Below are 22435 nucleotides of genomic sequence, written 5' to 3'. Positions count from 1 at the left end.
GCATTAGTCAATCGAAAGAAGACCTGCCTATAGTCCTTCATGTATATGACTATCGGTTGATAAAAACTTAGTTTACCGGCTTCGTCAAAGCTATTTGCCTGAACATTACTCTGAAAGTCACAGCAATCATTCGCCATTTTACGTGAAGTGTCCAGGCCTACTTATTGCGAACGTCTTTCTTCTTGTCTTTTTTTCTTTCACAAGTGGATGAAAGCATGAGTCACTCAGGAAAAGAAGGTCAGAGTCAACAACTCAGAGCGTTTCGTATGACAAATGACAGGAGCGGCTGTCGCTGAGTGACGACTACCCTTCGCCATAAACAACTCATTTGCTGTGAGTGGGGAGTTCACGTCACCCGCATTATTCAACAAGCGCCCCTGTAATGCGCCATAATTCAATCGTTCTCCCCTGCTTCTCGAGCGGAACCAATGAAAAGATGGATGGATGCCGCAGAAAAAAGGGCAGCGCGAGCAGCAATTCTTCAATCTGGTTATGCTGCCGTGTTTGAGACATTTTATCAAAAAGATATATTAGTTAAACGTGACACGAACGAGATCTCTGTATGTCGTCAAATATGCATAAGTATGATATCAGGGTCATATCGTCTTTTATTCATGTACCTATTCGGAAAATAATGAAAGACAGAGAATAGAGAAGGAATCATTGGATTTTATTAATTCCACAAAAGTCCAGCACATTATACGGTATTTGTACACACAAATCAAATTCCAATAGACTGCAATACTAAAATGTAGATCTTTAGAATCAGTTTCACTAAAACTGAAACAATCAGTTTTTTGCTTGAACAAAATCGAGACGGTGGCAGAAACTGAACGCGTGAATAGGATTTAGGAACTCCAATTAAACAAAGAGGTACCCCTTTCTGAATGTTTAAAGCTAATCTTTTTTGTTGAGCGACGGGTGATATATCTGAATTCATTTAAGGTTATGGTATCCGTTTGTATCAGGACAAACCTTGTTTGATTATTTCCTCAAGCTTTGGAAAAGAAAGAACTTCCAATGGAATGATTTAAGCCCTATAATTCAAAACGTCTACAAAGTGACTCATATGCTTATTTCATTAAGAGTATTCATTTTCAACCTTTCTTGATTAGATTAATTTCTAGTGATTAATATGGTGTGTTGAGTCCCGGTGACGTGTACACGGAACTTTGCAGAGTACTGCACGCATGCGTAATAGAGAAGGAATAGCAGGGGTTTTGTGTGCTGCGATGACTTGCGCGGACTGTATCGGTTTCATGAGTGAAAAGATATGTCGTAAATATTTCAACGTGTCACTTTCACCCCGCCTGGTAGAAATACAACGATTGCACAATTCGCATAGTTTTTGTCTGATTGTAAACACATGAATTGGGGGAAATTTATGTGTTTCACAGCACAGCTTGAATAACAATCACTCCATTCCCAGCAGAATCATGAAACGTTAAGAACCATTTAAACGCCTCTTCATCTCTTTCAACAATGAAGGTCGATAGAGCTGCTCCATATATCATCTCCATTGGATGTTATTTGACGTTTTCTTTGGTTCAGTATAGTATCTAGCTCATTACCCCTTTGGTAAGTCCCGCAATTAATGTGTAGATACCCTTGAAAGGGTATTATTTACGGTCAATCCAACTCGGATATTTGTCTGCGAGGTAAAACAATACAAAACAACGCGGAACTAATCGTGTACTAAATTTACCGGCGCATTTATTTAAATAAAAAAAAACAAACCACAAATAACCAGAGAATCAGTTGTGGTAGTGTGACAGTATTAAAAATAGCCTGACGTCATCATTTCGTGAGATAAACCCCTGTCATTGACAAACGTAGAGACGACTGCCCGCAACGACTGTCATCTTTAAGGTAACCCCTACAAATACGCCGTTGTCTGTTTAACGCTACATCGCATTGTCTGATTAACGCTTGTCATCCGGTAAGATTGAACAGAGCACATCAAACTCTAGTATTGTCAACTGTAGAGAATGATTATTCACAAGTTTGACACATTACCCCACATCTACCATTGTATAACTTCTGTTAAGTGAGTTGATTATTGACAACATCTTCCATTGATAAAAACGAAATCATACTCGAAATATCCCTTTTTCCCTACAGCCAAATCTAACCGAGAGAAGTCGTATAACTCGTGCGAATAATAATCATGACGAAATCCCTCTAATTATAATATTAAATGATATGACGCGATCATATCAGAGCAGCGGCTGATCCCGTTAAAATCACATCTATGATGATCATATCGTCGTATTCCATCGTATTGAATCACCGAAGGAGCTTAAAGCTATAGGCTGTGCTGACATGCCTACCACTCCTCCATCGCCTGCAAGTCTGCAAATCAGTTACCAAATCGCTAATCATTTCCCCCAGGGCTTCAATGCTGCACGTATTCCGATGTGGCGAGCAAGCGGTCTAATTTTATGTCTAGCGGCGCGCAGCTTAGCAATCCTGAAGCAACCCTCTCACGCGATGGTTGATACCCTAGCAACCGGGACGGTTGAATACAACTTAGGCTTAGAATGGGGATAGGCTAGGCTTAAAAGGGGCTATTGAAATGAATCTCAACGATTTTCACATTTGCTGAACTTACCTCTCCGCTAAGGGAGCATTCAGTTATTATGACCGGGGGTGGGCCGGCAAAATACAGGGGGCTCACTTCAAATTTGAAAACTGCAAAGGGGGGAGGGGGTCATGTATTTTTCAACAGCTCAGAGGGGGGGGGGTCACTTATTTTTCATAAGTATCCATCCCGTCAAAAAGCAGTTTCAGTGTTCAGAAATATTCTGGGAGGTAAAAATGATTCGTTGCATGATTTCATTCTCTGAAGTTATTCAACTGTAAATCTGAACAAAAGTATAATTATCTGTCACATGAACATCTTGAATTGATAACTCTGAGCCTTGTCTTATTGTAAATCAAGCTCACTGCACTGAGGGCACTGAATAATTCCTATTACTTACATATTAGAGATATAGCAAGTTTTGTCGGGGAAATTATTGAGACTACTAGTACCATGAAAAGTTAAATAATACTTTATGGTGAAATTCCAATATCATAATTGTTGTCCACATCTGAACTTTTAAATACCCAATTTGAATCAAGTACGTTTGTATCAATTATCAAACATCTATAAAAGCACAAATTAATTTTATAGTTAAGCATTGTAAAAAAATTATTCTTAGTTTTCTCATAGACTCCAATGTGAATCAACATTTCGGTAAAATTCCAAAATCCAATTTCTTGCACACATATCAACCTTTAACCATCCTAGGCTATCTAAGTACTTTCAAATGAATTATCAAATGTCTATAAATACTAAGATTTTGATATTTTTGAATTGGGAAAAAATTATTCATATTTTCCTCATAGACTCCCATGTACAGTGAATCTACATTTTAGTATAATTCCAAAATCCAATTTCTGGCAAACACATCCATTTGTTACCACCCTAATGTAATCAAGTACATTAATATCAATAATCGAGAGTACATAAATACACAGGTTTACCTATTTTTGTATTGGAAAAAAATTACTCATACTTTCTTAATAGACTCCCATGTATAGTGGATGAATATTTTCAGTGAAATTCCATAATCAAATTTCTTGTACATATAATATGCACCTTTAACCATCATATTCTAATCAAGTACAATTATGTTAATTATTGAACGTCTGTATATGCACAAGTATACCAAGTTTTTCATTGGAAAAAAAAATTCACAATTTCATCATTTACTCCCATGTATAGTGGATGAACATTTTTGGTGAAATTCTAAGGTCAAACTTTTTGTCCACATGCCAGTTGTAACAAACCTATTTCATTCAAGTTCATTTATGTAAATTATCAAATATCTATAAATGCATAGATATAGTTTTGCATTGAAAAAGTATTACATAGTTTTCTCATACATTACCATGTATAGTGAATCAACATTATCAATTGCTGATTTTCAATTAAATCCAAATATCAAAATTTTCTACACACAGGCTTGCGAAAAAATATTGCGATCCACCAGTAATTTCTGTCCAATCCCTTTGAGGGGTAATTTCAAAATTATAGCAAGTCAGAAGGGGAAATCTGAGCATTAACACCTTGTGACTTTGTAAGGAGGGTCATTTGAAAAAATCTAGGCTCTTTTTTTATATTCTATCGCACCATACCCCAAGGTGTTGTGTGTGCAGCTTTACTCAAGCAATGTGGGGGGGGGGGGGTCTCATGAAATTTTTGTCATCTTGAAAGGGGGGTCATCAATTTTTTTTGTACAATGGGTAGGGGTTCACTTATTTTGACTGATGCGCAGGAAGAATTTGCCGGCCCACCTCCGGTTGTAATAACTGAACGCTCCCTAAGAGAAAATGCAATCTACAGAGAATTAATTAAATGGTGTAAATAAATCTCACATGTAGTTATTCTGTGCCAACAGAGTTCGAAGTCGATTGTACGATAATAATAATGGATTTGCACAAGAACTACCATACGTGCAGCCACAATTACTGTATTAGTCTTTCATATATTGGTATTTTATGACATTTTTGGCGCCAAAATGTTCTTGTAACGATGAAGCAGAAACTTATAGAGAATTCGGTGCAAAATGGCGAAAGTAATACTCAAAACATAAACAGAAATGCATGGAGAGTCCAATACTTACACAAGGCTTGGCTGTAGCTGACGTCACAGGGATGCAAATAGATTGGTGGTGTACGTGGAAAGAAAGGGAACACACACGGAAAACCAAATCCTTTTCTAGAGCATAAGTATAGAATAAAGTCGAGATCAAATGAAATGGCAACGGAAGACTTCACTGCGCTTGTCAAAAAGATTATTTTTAAAAGAAAGCTGATAACTTTATAACATTGCGTACATAAGCTGGAGATTTTTTTATCTGTGTTCAGTAAATATTATCTTTCTGCTGTTGAAAATTTATTTAAGAGTCCGAGATAACTGTCGTCTGCTTCTGGAAGAGCAAGCATTCAAGACACTGAAGTATGTGTACAGAAAATAGTCTCTGTGATACGATTTCATATAGGCTATTCAACTGTAACTCGGTTGTTCTGGTATTTTGCTCTCTGTTCAATTCAACAAATTCGTAACCCGCGGTTGGCAGACTAAATCAATCAAAAAGATATATTCGTCGCCGCCGGATAATACATTCAAAATATTAATGGCATAAAATGTGCATGAAATCAAATTAATATGATTTTATCGCTCAAGGCGCATTGACACAGTTGCTTTTACTTGTCACTATAACAAACATGATTGCATTTCCCTGCGATTCGTGCAAGCGGTAGATGCTGATAAATCAGTGCTTTCGATGTATTTTCATCCTTCAAACGTACCTAGGAAAGAATCGGCGAACTTGATTGGCGCCAAGAATTGCGGTATCGTTCTCTGGTCGAGAAAATATGAAGAGAAAAAAATGTAGCATGCAAAACAGGTGACCAGTGATATCCTGGCAACGGTTTCTTTCATTCAAAATACCAAATCGCAGAATGTTGGAGTCAGCCTGGCCTGCATTTCCATTATATAAAAGTCAATAGACAATGACATAATGTAACATACTTTATCTACAGCGAAACTGTAGTCTGCAATATCCTGGGAGAGATTCTCGGTCAAGCTTGATTCATCACGGTAGAAATATACACTGAGTAATTATCGACGTCATTTTGATCGTATGCTTTCTTATTGTTCACATTTTATGTATCTATGCATATTTCATGTATGTATGTATGTATGTATGTATGTATGTATGTATGTATGTATGTATGTATGTATGTATGTATGTATGTATGTATGTATGTATGTATGTGTGTGTGTGTGTGTGTGTGTATGTACGTACGTACGTACGTACGTACGTACGTACGTACGTGTGTGTGTGTGTGTTGTGTGTATGTATGTATGTATGTATGTATGTATGTATGTATGTATGTATGTATGTATGTATGGTATAATTACCCGTACTTAGTGTGTATTCATCTCTGTATTCTTATATTTTATCTCTCATTGCCAGAGCTATGCACTCATTGCCAGAGCTATGTACATGTATTTCACCAGAATGTTACTAACACATTAATCTCTCCCCCGTGTCTTCAGATTTTTCAGTGGAATTTTCAAGCAAATGTTTGTTCATTTGATTTCTTTTCTCATTTTTTCGAAGAGGTTAATGGATGGAGTGACGTATATACCCGTCTGTTCATCGGTCAATACATACTTCTCTCCGCCCGATCAATGAACTGTTCCGGATCAAGCCGTCTGGCGACTTTATGCCCGCGGTTATCCCTGATTTTTATGCAGCCAATTTAATTCGTTATGCAATCTCTGCGATCAATAGTAGGGAATGCTAGACTCCACATTCGTGCATTTCCTTTCAAATTTACAAACTCAGAGCGACTCTCACCATTAGTAGATTTCAATAGATCTCAGACTGAAGTAGGAACGATGAAATACTGGCACTTTAAATTCTGCGGTGATTCCTCAGGTGAAAATCAGATTGCCATTAACCTTATCGGATATTCTATGTACGCGTGCAGCATCTCCAGCTTAGATTAGGTAACGTCTGAAATATCACCTTTAAACTGGTTGCCGACGTGCGTTGACCTGATAGTCAAATAATGGGCGCGAAGAAGCATTTCAAGCCAAATGAAACAAGACCATGCAGGGTTTGCTTTCACTTGGTACGAAGGCCAGCTATAAATGTGGAATGTTTTAAGTAGCATAACCATGTGGTGATGCTTTCATTTTTAGAGGTAAACGATTTTATGTCGATCAATACTTTACGTAGGAGTATTCAAAATTTGCGGAAAAGCTGCAGTTAATGCCTGGTTTTATTTGTTTCCGACCGGGCTAAAAGTGTTGACAAAGATAATATTTATACTAGTCTAGTGATAATGTTTCCACGTCACCAATGATTGACGAGAAACCAGAAAGGAGTCGGCACATTCAGATAACAAGCTCTGCAGTGTGAATAAATGTTTGAAGTTCAACGACGTCGATTTTTCTGGAGATGTTATCCGCATAAAACTATTTCTATAATCCATAAAAAATAAAAGCAAAATTTACTCGTGGGCACATATGTTCTGACATGTCAACAGGAATGTATTTGGTACTCTGATAGTCGTTAGCTGTTTAATAACTTGCAGAAGCATTTCATATTCGCGTATAGCATACTTTCGAAATGTGTACAAACTCACAGGCTTAAAGATCCATAAGCTGTGTCTTTTGGCTATTTTTTCAGAACTTTTGTTTTGTGGTTTCCCGACACTTTCAGCATTGAATCCTAAACTGTAATTTTGCCAAGTATTTAGCATATCAACACAACCTATATGAGTATAATCTACATTGTTATTGTTGAAAATTGTATTCAAGTCTGGACTAGAATTCATTTGTAAACAATAAACAATGATCACTACACATACAAGCTGTATTGAACAAAAAGAATACTCGAAATTTGAGCGTGACAAACGGATTAGGGTCAGACACGGTAGTTGATATACAGAAGCAGAATACTGTAAAACTTTGCCACAAGTTACAGCTTATGTCCCTTTAAGTCTGGTGCGTTTCGACTTACATTTCCTAACTTCACGCATTCATGCTTAAATGTTGTGTTCTGGAAGCCCGACATGTCATCGAACATGGTTCAAGGAATTAATTTTGAGCTTTTCTTAAAAAAGAGCAAATTATTGTCCAGTCATTCGAATTGACAGATAAAAGTTTATGTACATTTATGTATGTGTATGTATGTATGCATGCATATATGCGTACCTGCATGCGTATATGTATGTATGTATGTATGTATGTATGTATGTATGTATGTATGTATGTATGTATGTATGTATGTATGTATGTATGTATGTATGTATGTATGTATGTAGTATGTATGTAGTACGTACGTACGTACGTAGTACGTGTGTGTGTGTGTGTATGTGTGTATGTATGTATGTATGTATGTATGTATGTATGTATGTATGTATGTATGTATGTATGTATGTATGTATGTATGTATGTATGTATGTATGTATAAGCTGTAATTGTGGCATGTATATGTGTATGTATGTATGTATGTATGTATGTATGTATGTATGTATGTATGTATGTATGTATGCAGTGTATGCATGTATATGTGTGTGTTTGTATGTGCTTGTGTGTATTTACGTTTGATCATATCATTAGCTATGTGCTTGTAATTATATGTTATGCAAACTATAAAGTAGGAGCGATGTGTGTGGCAGAGTTGCTTGGGTAATGTTTATTGTCTTTTTTGGCTGTTACGTCACACGCTCCTTATGGCAGTTCGTGTTTACAGCATTCAAATGAGAGGAAATGTACACAGCAAGAAATGACGTTACCATACAATTTAATGTAGTAACAATGAAGTCACAAGAACAATGCATTACAATGAGGTTACAATGTCCGTTACGGTTTGTTTATTTTTTCGTCCTAATCGAAGATTTGCTTTCAAATACACTCGACAAGAGAAAACAAAAGAAAGTTCCCCCACCGAGAACTTGGCTCCTGGCTGTAAGTCTGTCGTATTGTAGTCGTATTGTAGTCCGTCACGTTTTTGCAGGAAGATAATGCGTCTGCGATCGATCTATTCCTGGGACGGCACTTGTGGTCACGTGATCAGCCATCATTCGCCCGAATACTGTTTGGAACGGTGACTACATCTATGTCCAACCTTTTATGAGTTGTCACACGTTTTGTAGTGTAATAGCGATGTCTTCCACATGCGTGAGGTATTGTGTTTCTTGTTTCGACTGTAGCTCTAACGTCAAGCACTCTGGCCTAAAGCGAAAAGCCTTGTTTTTTATCCGAGATATTCTTTTCACTTGCCCTCGATTGAAAGTTCAAAACACAGGCGATACTACAACACATACCCGCTAGCTGTTTGAAGACAATAGTTACTTTCTGTAGTACCGAACAACGCTGTTCAAATTCCTTCCTGGTTTAAGAACACGATTCGAAACAATGACATCCCTGGATTTTGTTGTTGCCCAACTTAGTTGAGCCATAGACCCTGGAGTTTTTTTCTCGATGGTGTATTGTTGAGCTGATCTTGTCATCGAGGAAATCAAATAAACAAACGGGCAAACCATTAAGTTGACTGTCTCTTTAAATAGGGAAGCAGTACAATTTTGTGTGTATATATATATATATATATATATATATATATATAATATATATATATATATATATATATATATATATATATATATATATAGATAGATAGATAGATAGATAGATAGATAGATAGATAGATAGATAGATAGATATAGATGTATGCATATATATGCACATGCATATATGTATATATAATTATATATATATATATTATATATATATATATATTATATATATATATATATATATATATATATATATATATACATATATCGAAATGTTTCTAGACTATTTTTCGATCACTATATCGACATTACTGTTTGCCATGTATGTAGAATTAATATTCAAACCATTTAAAAGTTTGCTTTCTTTTTTTTACTTTCAAGGGACCAACGGAGCCGATGCCGAAGAACGACTGTTTAGTAAATTATTTGCTGGTTACAACAGACTTATACGACCGGTGGTCAATAACTCAGAGATCCTGACAGTGGCGTTCGGATTGACGATATCACAACTTATTAATGTGGTAAGTCCCCGCGTAACTCGACCGATGGTGGCGCTCTTTCCCCAACAGCTGACCGAGCAAAGGAACGATGTAGTTGATTCGTTTTAAGGCTATGCAGACGATCAAGGTGTTGATGGAAACGAGAATTATTTATCAGAGGTTAACGTTACATGTTCTCTTTGTACGCCGTCTTGAAATCTGTTAGTCAAATGTTCAAAGACGCTTGACAAGGTACGATGATTCGGTTAAAAATGGCCGACTGAGAGATATCGATGAGCTCGCTATCACCGTGTAGGGCCAATACATCGGTATGTGTGGTGTATGGAATATTAATATTTATTACATGCCTCAATGTGAGTGCAAATCAGTGCATTGATTTGAATAGGAACAACCGGGGAGTTAGCGGGCCGTGTGAACGATGTTCTGAGCGGTTTCCATAGTTACCCAGTCTGGTGAAGCCCTTCGACGTGAAAGTAGACGCTTAACGCTATCTGTAAAATATCAATGCGCACTGCTATTTTGACTTCCGTTAAAATCTGTTTAATTCTGGTCGACAATGGTAAAACTGTTTAAAAATGCCCTGCATGTAACTAAATGTCATATACCGTTAACTGTTAAGAGGCGTGTAATAAAAATGTTATCGCCTGAATACATGAGTCTGTGCCCTCGCAGCAGGAGACAATTTGCCCTCCTGCCGTCGGAAAAAATTGCCACATGCTCTCGGGCACATAGACAGACAGACAGACAGACAGACGGACAGACAGACACGATACATTGATTTATTTGAAGGTGTCGTGTATGAAATATACATCTACGTATGTATATAACTTCTTTTAAAGAGGAGGTCTTTGTAAATACGACCAGTGACTGACATCTAATATACCGCTCAAGGTTAAAAACTTTATTAGAAACACGAACCTGTAATCGTTTGACTGAGAACCGTTGACAACCGATCCTGCGGTTCCTTCAGTCACTCGAGCTTTAATATTTTGCTGTATGTGCTAACGAATTCTCGAATAAAGACTTAGAAATTCCGATCTCTTGGTGCAGAGAAACGGGCGATGAATGTTGTGAAATTTCAGCTCGATCTCAGCTGACTTGAAAGGGCATTTCACGGTGTCTGGATATGATGCATCGGTCTGCATATTAGCAGGCAATATCGCGTTGAGGTTAACTTTTGTATCAAGATCGATTTCATTCGATTCAGTCGGGGATGTAATGCGAAAACCATGACAAGAATATTGAGTAGCTGTCACGAGAGAAACAGTTCATTACTCATGTATTTCTACCGACATTGAGTCCAGAAGGAGATGGCCCATTTTCTGAGACTGATTCATAGAACTTCGTTAAATTTGGATTCCTTAGTAACACATTTCAAAGAGTTCTTTATGAATGCAAGTATTAAAATCACATCGAATGTAAATATAACGTTTAATGGAAAAAACTTAAAGATCTCCTCACCACTTATGAAATGTGGGTTTTTTTAAATTCTTGTACCAATAAATCCCCTTTTCAAATCCATAGACACATATTTGTCTATGCCTCTAAGAATCAAAACGAAAGGCGGGAAACGGAATTTAATACGAGCTCAGTACGATCATTGAAGTACCTTCTCTTCGGGGATATTTTGAAGATACCTTTTTTCAATCTTATATATCTTTCTGTTTGGTTGCAAGCGCCTTGAGATACACGGGCCCTCGCTGCCTTCCCTGCTTATTGCCTCTCGGCTACAGGAAGTCATCATTTATCATCGAGACCCGTGGTCTCGCTATACGCGAGAGTTGGTGCCATTTCGCAAAACCCATTCACTGAGATGACCTGCTCTTTAAATTCATTAGCGAGTGATAAAATATTACGATACGACTGAGAGTCATAAATCAAAGCTCACTCGGGGTCGTTCGGGTTGGCTTGTTCGTCTCTGAGTCAAACGTGACTGAATTCGGCCTTTTAACATCATTACTCCTTGTTTTTGCAGGATGAGAAGAATCAAATTATGACGACAAATGTATGGCTGAAGCAGGTATGTTTATTGAATATTATTGGCTTGATTGGCTTGATTACTAGGCGCGTGGAAAAATTTAGGAACAAGTATAACCTTACTAGATTGAGAATTAACTCGGTCTATTTGAAATACAACTTTGTTATTTTGTACCAGTGTATTGTAATGGCATTTATTGTGGCAATCGTTTTATGAGATTGAGAAAAGAACAATAAGCGAGTTTGCTCACAATGAATTTTTACATTGCCGAAAGTTGCTTGTTTAGTCATTTTTTTGCGGAGGCCTCTGTGACGTCATTGGCAGCGACAGCAAGTAGAGGAAAGGGACTGATTTCTTTATTATTCTTTATTATATGACCAAACAGAGGTGTAATTTGTCGTGATTCCGCCATTTGATTCTTCACATTATGATTGGATAAATATTGATTAGAAGGCCATCAGCTGTAACTGTTTGTGTATTTTCAGCTATTTTTATTGTGTTTGCATTCATTGCACAATGCAGTTTCTTGTTCTACTCCCGATTAAAGTAGTGTTTGTCTTTATATTGTTGATTACTGAATTCTTGTCCGGACTTGAATTCATTTTTAAACATAACCTTGCATATTGTAAACAATCAGTTGTATTCGCAGCTAAGCTAAAATACTTGGTATATCAATGTTTAGAGAAAATCAATAAATACACAAACTTGTTTTAGAAGCACAAAAACTAAAGTAAAATTATTTCCCCTTAAACGCTTTTCAAGAGCACCATTGCAGTTCACGAACTTCGAGAAAACCTACAGATAAAGCAATCTTCTGAGAGCAACTGACTTTCGTTCGTTCACAAATCAGTCAATATCAGACGCAATGATTACTTTGTCGAGTAGTGTGGTCAATAACCTCTTCGATACTTCGTTCGACAGTCATTTCAGTAATCTGCTACTGCCAGTATGTGCTCGAGAGATGTCGTTACTTAGCCTCCTATCTCGTGTTAAGATTTTGAAAAAATAGACGACTGAATCAATAAACTAATGTGGGATGTCCGTGACAAGTCTAAATTAGTGGTTTATATCTAAGGGAGCATTCGTTATTTACGGGGAGGGGGGGCCGGTGGAAATCAGGGGGGGTTTGACTTTTACAAAACCGCTTTTTAGGGGGGTCAAATTTACAATCAATGATTGAAGGGGGGGGGGGTCAAATTTACAAAGGTTTGTATTGAGTTATGGAAAACAAAATTGACTTTGGAATTTCACCGAAATGTTGCTTGTGTAACCGATGTTTCGAGACGGCAGAATAATAACCGACCGAAGCTCAGCCAAATTTATTTCTCTAGCAGGGCCAACAAGTCCGAGACTGGCGTTAACCTCTCTAGAGCAGCAATAGAGCATGTAGCCCTGAGTACAGGTCTGTGTGTTCCTGGCGTATACGGCCTCCACCACAGCCCTGCAACGGTCTGTGGAGATAACTGGGGTCTCTGCAGCGAGATTCAATATGGGGATCTCCATGGGTAAATAACTTGTCGAGTATGTTATGTTTCAGAAAATGAGCGGTTTTGGACGTTAGGAGAAGTCAATCGCATCTTTTCTGGGATTGGTTAGGTGGTAAAGGTAGGCAGGGAAAGGATTTTGCCCCAATAGAGCAGAATTTCGGCCAAAAAGACCGTTTAGTCTTCATTGCGGTCCAGATCCAGGCCACAGAGACCTCAAGTCTGTTCAAAGACCATTGCAGGGCTGTGGTAGAGGCCATATAATGCTGGGAACACACGTGCACACACCTGTACGCAGGGCTACACAGCATGGGGCATGAAATGAGGAACCAACACACAGTCATATAATGCAACAAAACAACTTCTGTATATTACTATATTGTGTCAAATATCGGGGTCTACATATAAAATAGTAAAACCGTACTTCAAAACTATAAATATTACTCCATGGTAACAATAACCGTACTGATCGACCTCCCGACGGCAGGAGTCGAACACACTTTCAGAACAAAAACTCTGTTCAAACCCTTTCTAAATGCTTAACAATTTCTATGGAAAACTTAACGTTACCGCAGAGGTACCTCAGACTTGACCACGCGGCTGGGAAACACAAATAGTTCACACGCGACTTTAACTAATGTTCGATGATGAGCACAATTGTAAGTCCTGTGTAATGTCTGCACATGAAAGTCGGCGACAACACACGCAATTCACTGCTAAGCAGCGTCCAGTTCAGCTACCACGGGAGCAGCCATCTTAGATCTTTGTTTACTTCCGGTCGGGACATGCCGAACTAATCTGAAGTCTTCCTCTGCTAACTCCGCGCATCGACAAAAGTTCAGTGGAACAATCATAAATAATGTTCTCATGACAATCTCAGACATCTGACTGAACTCATAAACGGAATAAAGTTCACAGTTAACACACAATTTGCTGCAGAAAGATCAGCTTTCAACTTGTGGTGATATTATCATCTTAGCGTGCAGTGCGTATATTGCATATATACGGCACAGCTTTCACTTGTGTGAGCAATGTTCATTCCATCGACTAAAGTAGAGGATGGCGTAGGGTTTAAATAAACAGTCCGATCCGCATAAAATTCGATCTCTGCCACTCACCGGTTTCTTTACATATCTGCTGACTTGAGTAAGACTCAAAATAGAGAAATATCTGACTTAAAAAGCACACGCTGACACTCAAACCTTCCAGTGCCAGTGCAGCATGCAACGTAAAACACTCTCTGGAAATTCCCGTCTTGGACTCCCTAGGTATACAGTGATAACACACAAGAACTCCCAGGCAAAATAGAAAATACACAGGTCCTCCATACATAATCTATGAGAAGCTATGAATAATTTTTTTCCATTACAAAACTAGTTAAATCTGTGTATTTATGTACGCTTGATTATTGATATTAATTTACTTGATTAGACTAGGGTGGTTACAAGTGGATGTTTGTGCAAGAAATTTGATTTTGGAATGTCACCGAAATGTTGATTCACTATCTTGTCTATATGGAAACTATGAATAATTTTTTTTCCAATATAAAACTAGGTAAATCTGTGTATTTATGTACTCTTGATTATTGATATTAGTGTAGTTGATTAGACTAGAGCGATTACAAGTTCATGTGTGTGCAAAAAATTTGATTTTAGCATTTCGCCAAAAATGTTGATTCTCTAGTATGTGAGGAAACTTTTTCAGCCCGGGGCCACAGGGTGCGAAGGATTAATGAATCGAATCTGATGAAATTTTTTTTTATTGGGGGGGGGGGGGGGTTCACATTTTACAATTGATGAATTGAGGGGGGGGGTCAAATTTTAGAATTTGATTTGGAGGGGGGTCGCTTTTTACGTTTCATTTGTCGCTCAAATTCCACCGCCCCCCCTCCCCGTAAATAACGAATGCTCCCTAACCGATTCGCCCTCTGTTGGTTGTTTCATACTACTTTACGACAGTTTGCATTAAAATAAAAGAACTTAGAAAGTAATGAAGAGATTCATTATGTTTAAGACATTTTGACAACTGTAACTTCAAAATAAGAAATATTTTGCTTGGTCTGACTTCACGACGTGTGGTTTCTATTGCAGTCATGGGTTGATTACAAACTACGCTGGGATCCGGAGGAGTACGAGGGATTGTCTGTTCTTCGAGTACCTTCCCAGATGTTATGGTTACCGGATATAGTGCTCTACAACAAGTAGGATATCTGTTGCAGCTTTCGGTTTTGTCTAGCCCCTATTGTTCTTCTGAATTTTAGATAAATGGAGAACGCCTATTTGTATTAGCATGCGGCGAAGAATATGCACGTTATCATTGTACCTACGTTGCTCAAAAAAAATTATGACGCAAATTATGCCTTCCAGATGTGAATTCTCTAAAGTTTACTTTCATTAGATATTTTAGGTCAAATTAATAAACTTGGTAATTAAATTTTTCTCAACTTTTCCAGTGCCGATGGAAACTATGAAATCACTCTGATGACAAAGGCGTTGTTGTATCCAGACGGAATGGTCTACTGGTTACCACCGGCTATCTACAAGAGCTCTTGTAAAATAAACGTGAGGTACTTTCCGTTCGACGAACAGCAGTGTATCATGAAATTCGGTTCTTGGACCTACGATGGTTACCTTATTGACCTGGTTGCCATGGACGAGGACGTGGATCTCGAGGATTACTGGGAAAGCGGGGAGTGGGACATCATAGCGTCCCCCGGGACCAAACACACTATCAAGTACCCGTGTTGCGATCAAATATACACCGATATCACCTTTAACTTCGTGATAAGGCGAAAGCCTCTGTTTTACACGGTAAATCTGATCATACCTTGCGTGCTGATTTCGCTTCTGACCGTCTTGGTGTTCTACCTGCCCTCGGACTGCGGCGAGAAGATCACGCTCTGTATATCCGTCTTGCTTGCCCTCACTGTGTTCTTGCTGCTGATAGCCGAGATTATCCCTCCAACCTCGCTCCTCATTCCGCTCATCGGGAAGTACCTGCTCTTCACCATGGTGCTGGTGACGCTGTCCATCGTCATCACAGTGGTGGTGCTGAACATCCATCATCGGTCGCCCAGCACGGACACTATGCCACACTGGGTCAAGAAACTCTTCTTAGAAATCCTGCCGCCTCTGTTGTACATGAAGAGACCCGCCAAGTCAGATGAGGACGATCACCTGTTGAAGAAACGAGAGAGCATCGAGCTCAAGGAACTGCTGATGAACGACGTGGAAAAGAAGCGCAAAAACAGCGACGTGTTCGAAAATCTGAACTGCAGCGGTTACACCATGAACGCCATATCTGAAGAGAGAATGAGCAGTTGCCAGGACTCTTCATCGGTTTCGGCCAGGAGGTCGTTTAAACATGAATTAAAACAAGCTGCGGAGGGTGTAAACTTTATTGCTGATCATCTTCGAGACGAGGATGAGTTCGAAAGGGTAAGTGCTTGCTAAGAAGGTTAACGACCCGACTGAAGCTCTAATCGGGGTTGGTCCATAGATTGGTAAATTCGTCATAGTGGATAGAGTAAGCCCAATCAAATAGGCCATTAGAATGATTGCTCAAAAACTCCCAGTGTCGTCTTCTAATGGCAGGTGATCCAGAACTTTCATTAATAAGGATATTTTCTTGGAACCACAAACAGACTACCGACAGACTATTACAAATATATGCATGAAGAGAAAATACGTATGGCCCGATGTCCCGTACGGATTAAGGACGTCGATCGCCATAGCAACGGTAATTCACATGAGAGGATTTTCCGATCTATTTAAATCACATTTATTATAATGCAAGAACAAAATCAAAAATAGGCGATTTTATAACATATCACTTCTGTTCTTCTGTCTTTACTGCAGGTCACCGAAGATTGGAAATACGTTGCAATGGTGATAGACAGAATATTTCTTTGGATTTTTCTGATCGCTGTACTTTGCGGAACCAGTGGGATTATTTTGTCTGCGCCTTTAATTTTCACATCGTACACTCCACAGCAGTAGTGGTAAAATGGAATTTCGTGTTGATAAGCACAATTGTTCGATTGACTGCAACTGATCAGCCTTAATTCTTATAATAAATCTTGACGAACAACACTCCAAGTTCTGATCAGAGCCAGAATCCGAATCGTCTGTCGCCGGCATCTTCACCGCTGCATTCAAGGCTTGTGACAATCAGCTGCTGCTCTTTTGGAAGAATATAGAAAAGCGACTTAAAAATCGCGAAAGTGTTGACCGAGTTCTGAAGTTGACATCTGTAATCTATGATGACGTCAGAGTGAATAAGACAACCTGACGGAAGGTAAACCATAAGAGAGAAACATACAACTGGGGATTTTACTGACATTTGGGCAGATCGCATAATGTAATCCATGACGTCACCAATATGGCGGCCATTTTCGTCCAGGCATTGCAGCGGTCAGCGTCAGCGGAACTCCCGAGAGCATAGTTTAATGGAGAGATCACATAATTTAATCACAGGGTTGACGATATATTGACATATATTGACTAACACGAAGTGGAATCGAACAGGAAAAAATGACGACTTTGCTTCTTGGGCAGAATATTTAATGACAATATGCAAATTACATTCTTTTGAAAGTGTAAATATTTATGTTGACATTATTTGTGTATTCCATAACGGTTTTGTAGTCAATTTTGTGTACATTATTAACTTTGGAAGATTTTCCGTATTGTGATATAGATATATGTAAGTCACGTGTTTTCTTGAATTGACATGTGCGGTTGAATGACCCTTCTTAGGAAGGAAGTAATACTTGACCGAGATAGTAAGGCAACGGTGTACACCGAATGCATCAATAGTGAGAGATGATACAAGTTCGCTGATGTAGCAATGCATAGGTTATCGGCGTTGAAGTTTGGTAAATGTTGCTAAATACACAACAAAAACTCATTTCCATGTATATATAAGCAGCTGACAATGTCAATGGACCTCAGTGTTTATAACACGACAGAGTGATCCAACTGACAAAACCACTAGTCAATTAACAGGTCCAATTATTAGAGAAATCCACACTTCAGTTTTTAAAGTTGACAATGAAATCAACCTTAGACCCTAAAATATTTTCTAGGGTGTGTAAATCAACATTCTTAAAACGTTTTTAAGATTGATTTTCAAAAGAGCATTGACAGTTGTTTCCACCATTTTAATCGGAAAATTTGCGAGGATTTCGAGTATTACCGATACTGTTTTTTGATATCAGGGAATTTCTCTTCTTTTTGTTTCCATTGATGTTTTATGAAGCCGCCTGTATAGTTTTATAGATATGAGCCACATGCCACTTTTCTTCGGAACAATTTTGCGTACATATTTTGATTGGCTAAGCACTCCAGAGTTGCTGTATGTCTCTATCAATTACGCACTCAATTGTCGAAAGCAGTCGCCACGTAAAATGATCTCAGATGGCTACTTTATTACACAGATTAAGGCGTTGCCATGATCGGTGATGGTTTGAACGGTGCCTGGATCACGCCAAGAAAGAGTGTGGCAGTTCCGATCCAACAAATCTGTATTCTTCCACAATAATGAAATCGATTGTTTTCATTGACGTCAAGGCGCTTATTAACGCCTTCACATTTTAAAAAACAACAAACAAACAAAACAAAACAAAACAAACAAACAAAACATTTCATCATTTGAGTGATAGATTTCACTTTTTGGTAGACCGACAGCATCAATTTGTTGTAAGCATGGCGAGCTCGAGGGCGCAAAATGATATGTTGTGGAGTGAAGTCGGCCGTGTAATAGCGGCTTCCTCTCCCCATACCTTCTCAATATAAGCGCGTAAGTCTTGGACACCGCGCCTCAAACATTTAAAATGCTACGACCGACCTAGTTTCACAATCCCGCGAATGTCGACAATTTGTACAAATGGCATACTCCAATGAACGATCTCCATAACTTGCTGCCACACACTGACCGATTTGTGTACATTTGATATCAAAACATTACTTCATAATTTCCAATGGTAGTGAACATTTTTGTTCACTTTGACAAGCATTGTCGAGTTCGCAATTTTTTATGGAAGTCTGTTTTATTTGTGCGCTAGTACGTGTCTGATAGCGTATTTCACCGAGAACATTTCATCAAATTTTGTCTTGTGTTCGTTAAGCAGCCTTTGAATGCAAGGGCACCTACCAACTTCGAACAATTCGATTTTTAAAAATCGATAATGACTGAACTTCCGTACTGAATTTCAAGAACTTTCAGCAAGATTCTCTGCCAATTATTTCTCTTCTCTAAGACGCAAGTATTTTTAACATACATCGCGTCGAAACAGAGTGTGTTATCTTCTTACAGCAGATTTGAGTCAACATTCTGGAAGATGCCAAACAGGAGAATTTCTACGCGCAATGTTTTGTATGATCAGCCGAAAAGACCACATTAGAACACGCAGCACCTCGGCATGCTTGTCGCCCGGTTTCTTGATGTTGTCAATATTTTTTCACCTGAGAATCAGAGTGGTTGATTAACTTGCTTTATGGCCGCTTTTGCTGTCGAGAAAAATAAGTTACCGTGGAGCATAAAGGGAAACACATTGCCCCATTAGGTTTTACACCACAAACGGTTTCCAGTTTTGCTAACTTGCGCTTGTTAAAGGTAGACACGCGATATTATTGCTGTCTTTTATTTTTCCATCTTATAAGCCTACTGTGAGTTAATGTTTTAGTATCAGATTTGTAGTCCACTGTTACAGCATGTTTGAACAGATTGAATGGTATAACTAACTTCTCCGCGACAATGGAAAACGTCAAGGTCAGAAGCGACTATTTCGTCTCTTTGAACGTTCCCGCTCTATTTTGATGTCTTGATGAAACAACAAACATCCATAAGTAAGAATTACAAATGATGTATAAGGTTGATGTGAGAGTATTTACTTATCGAGAAGCAAAAGAACATCTGATTGTCCCGACTATATCGTTTTAGGAAAGCATGGCTGGTAGGGCACCCTCTAACTGTGAAACAACGTGTTAGGTACATTGTAGGTCAAAGTTCAAAGGCGGCAAAGCACAGCTAACCGCATTTTTTTTTCAAAGTATTCTCCGATATTTGTAGAAGGATTCATAATATTTAGACTTTGTAGTCTGAAAGATTTTACCGCCTGCAGTCACTGGTAGCTTGGCTGTTAATATTACGACTTTGTTGTTGACGCCTGGAAATCACGAGTGTGTAACGAATGTGTTCGTCCATAAATGTATATTTCAGTGTATGTCTTATTTATCACGTTTCTGTTCTGACTTGCTCATCGTTTTTCGAGACATTTTGCACTCTGATTGAAAATGTGTAACCAAGGGCACGTAAAACCCAGAAAAATGATACTCTTGTTGTGACATATTCTGACCCAAGACCAATCGATCGTGAAATTAAGTGCTAGTTTAAGTTTTTTTAGGGTCTTCCACAAACTAAACACAGTTTCCATGAAAAAGGGCATTTTACAGTGCGTATAACGTCAAATATAGACGAGCTTTTCCATCAGTACAGTTTCCTCCTCAGATTGAGTAGCGCCCTCTCTCGTCATGACTTTACGACATTTTTCACGGTAACGTCCCGTTTGTGTTATGCTTTCCCTAACACGTTTCTTATGTTTGGATGTTGTTTCGTTTTGATGAGAAGAAGTAAATTAAAGTATATCTTTCCTACTACTTACGCCCACTGTCTTATATTCTATGACTTGCTGCATACCTTATGGCGAAAAAATACGTGATGTCAATTTTGGCCCCTAAAGTTCGTCATACTTTGACCCATCTCTTCGGTTCATCATGGGGAACATAATCTGTGTTGATAGTTTAATTGGACCGCCATTTGATCCTCGAATCGAATCATTGAATCGAGTCGACAACGAGTACGTGTAAGCGTGGTTTCTACGGCGATGGACACGTACCTACAATGCTATGCAAAAATACAGATCATTTCCCTTAACTTACCTAGGCGGCTGGAATTAGAGCACACTTAACCTGAGGCGATATGGGATCGTTTCATAAGATGTTCAACTGAGACCAGCATCACATTGAACCATTAAAAGCAGAAACCAAATGGTTGAATTGTGGATGCCTGTTGGAACTCTTCATTCATGATCTACATGTATGCGTATTCATCACTTCTGCTTGAAAGCACAAACATCCAAAGACGTTTGAATTTTACTTTTCTGTGTTACTTGTGTTTTTTCTTGAAGTCCTAGTACGTTTTAACTGCTCTAGGTAAAAAAGAAAAACAGCGCAAGAACATGGCTATAACTTGTCCGTTCATGGCATTCTTATTTTGTTAACTATGTTTGACAACGTTTTAACTCGACCTGTATAGTTACTGTAACGTGATCAAATTGGCATATGTCAAGTTGACTCTGTCTTTTTCTGATCTCTTTTTTCATGACAAGTTCCAGAAAAGATTGATCGATCAGACTTACCGTCTGTTTGTCTGTCTATCTGTCTGTCTATCAATCTGTCTATCTGTCTGTCTGTCTATCTGTCTGTCTGTCTGAGTTAAGTATGAAGACCCGTTCTACCATCTGCTTTTCAACCAAAATAAATTATGTAGTTACGTGCTCAACTAGCATAAACACCATTTCGGAATGACGGTAGAAAAAGATTGACAAGTTCACGGTATGCCATGATGGCCGCCGAGGGCGCAAAAAGGTTTTGCTTTAAGCAAAAGCACGTTAAGTTGGATGGTAGAAAACACAGGAAAAAATACTTCGCTATCGCGAATAAACTCTATAATGTTCTTCTCATTTCGTTTAAAGAACATACCCTACCTACTGTTTGTTTGAATTCAATCGCGATTGTGAAAAGGCAAGTCACACCGAGTAATTCAATTGATTTCGATGTGGTATAATTATGTTGATATCAAAAAGAATGTATCTTCACGTTCATTTCTGAACAAGTGTGAACGATCGGAAGTGCGATCTAGAAAGAAGGAGAGAAATATATTAATTGCCGTTAAAATTTATAGCAACCATACTCTGAGCTAGGTCCAGACGAGCCGCTTGCTGCTGTGGCCGTTCCTTCATAAAAGGGGCGCTTTAAGTGAAGAGTCATTTTATAACCCTCGAGAGCCTCCGCCAATTCAATTTTCTATCTTTTTGGAAAAGAATGGCTCTTATTGATATCTTTAAAGAGCATCAAAACTACCTGCAATCCCATCCATATGTCACCATCGAATTGTATGCTTTTGTTGTGTGCACTGCAGTTCTTATCGTGCTCGTAAAAGTTCACAGAATATTGAGCATTCAGCCAATGTGCAGTGAAGTTTTATCATACAAAACGACGATCGGGTGGAATTGAATATGCAACCACATCTGAAAGATCGAAAAGTCT

The 22435-nt window shown here is 38.5% G+C and overlaps 1 protein-coding gene across 4 annotated transcripts in view; it reads left to right on the top strand.

Moving 5' to 3' along the window:
- LOC139121710 (neuronal acetylcholine receptor subunit alpha-2-like) overlaps nt 1-20764 on the top strand; it is a 58259-nt gene extending 37495 nt beyond the window's left edge. For all 4 annotated transcript variants that reach the window (XM_070686802.1, XM_070686803.1, XM_070686804.1 and 1 more), the window contains exons 3-7: nt 9526-9665; nt 11620-11664; nt 15197-15306; nt 15559-16543; nt 16964-20764. In XM_070686802.1, coding sequence (XP_070542903.1) covers nt 9526-9665; nt 11620-11664; nt 15197-15306; nt 15559-16543; nt 16964-17104 — 1421 coding nt within the window. In that variant the 3' untranslated portion in view covers nt 17105-20764. The remainder of the gene's footprint in view (nt 1-9525; nt 9666-11619; nt 11665-15196; nt 15307-15558; nt 16544-16963) is intronic.
- Nucleotides 20765-22435: the final 1671 nt, after the last annotated feature.

The sequence above is a fragment of the Ptychodera flava genome, chromosome 21 (genome assembly GCF_041260155.1).
Source record: "Ptychodera flava strain L36383 chromosome 21, AS_Pfla_20210202, whole genome shotgun sequence".
In the NCBI taxonomy this organism is placed as follows: domain Eukaryota; kingdom Metazoa; phylum Hemichordata; class Enteropneusta; family Ptychoderidae; genus Ptychodera; species Ptychodera flava.
Note: the sequence above shows the minus strand (reverse complement) of the source record. Positions and strands in the feature narration are given on the sequence as shown.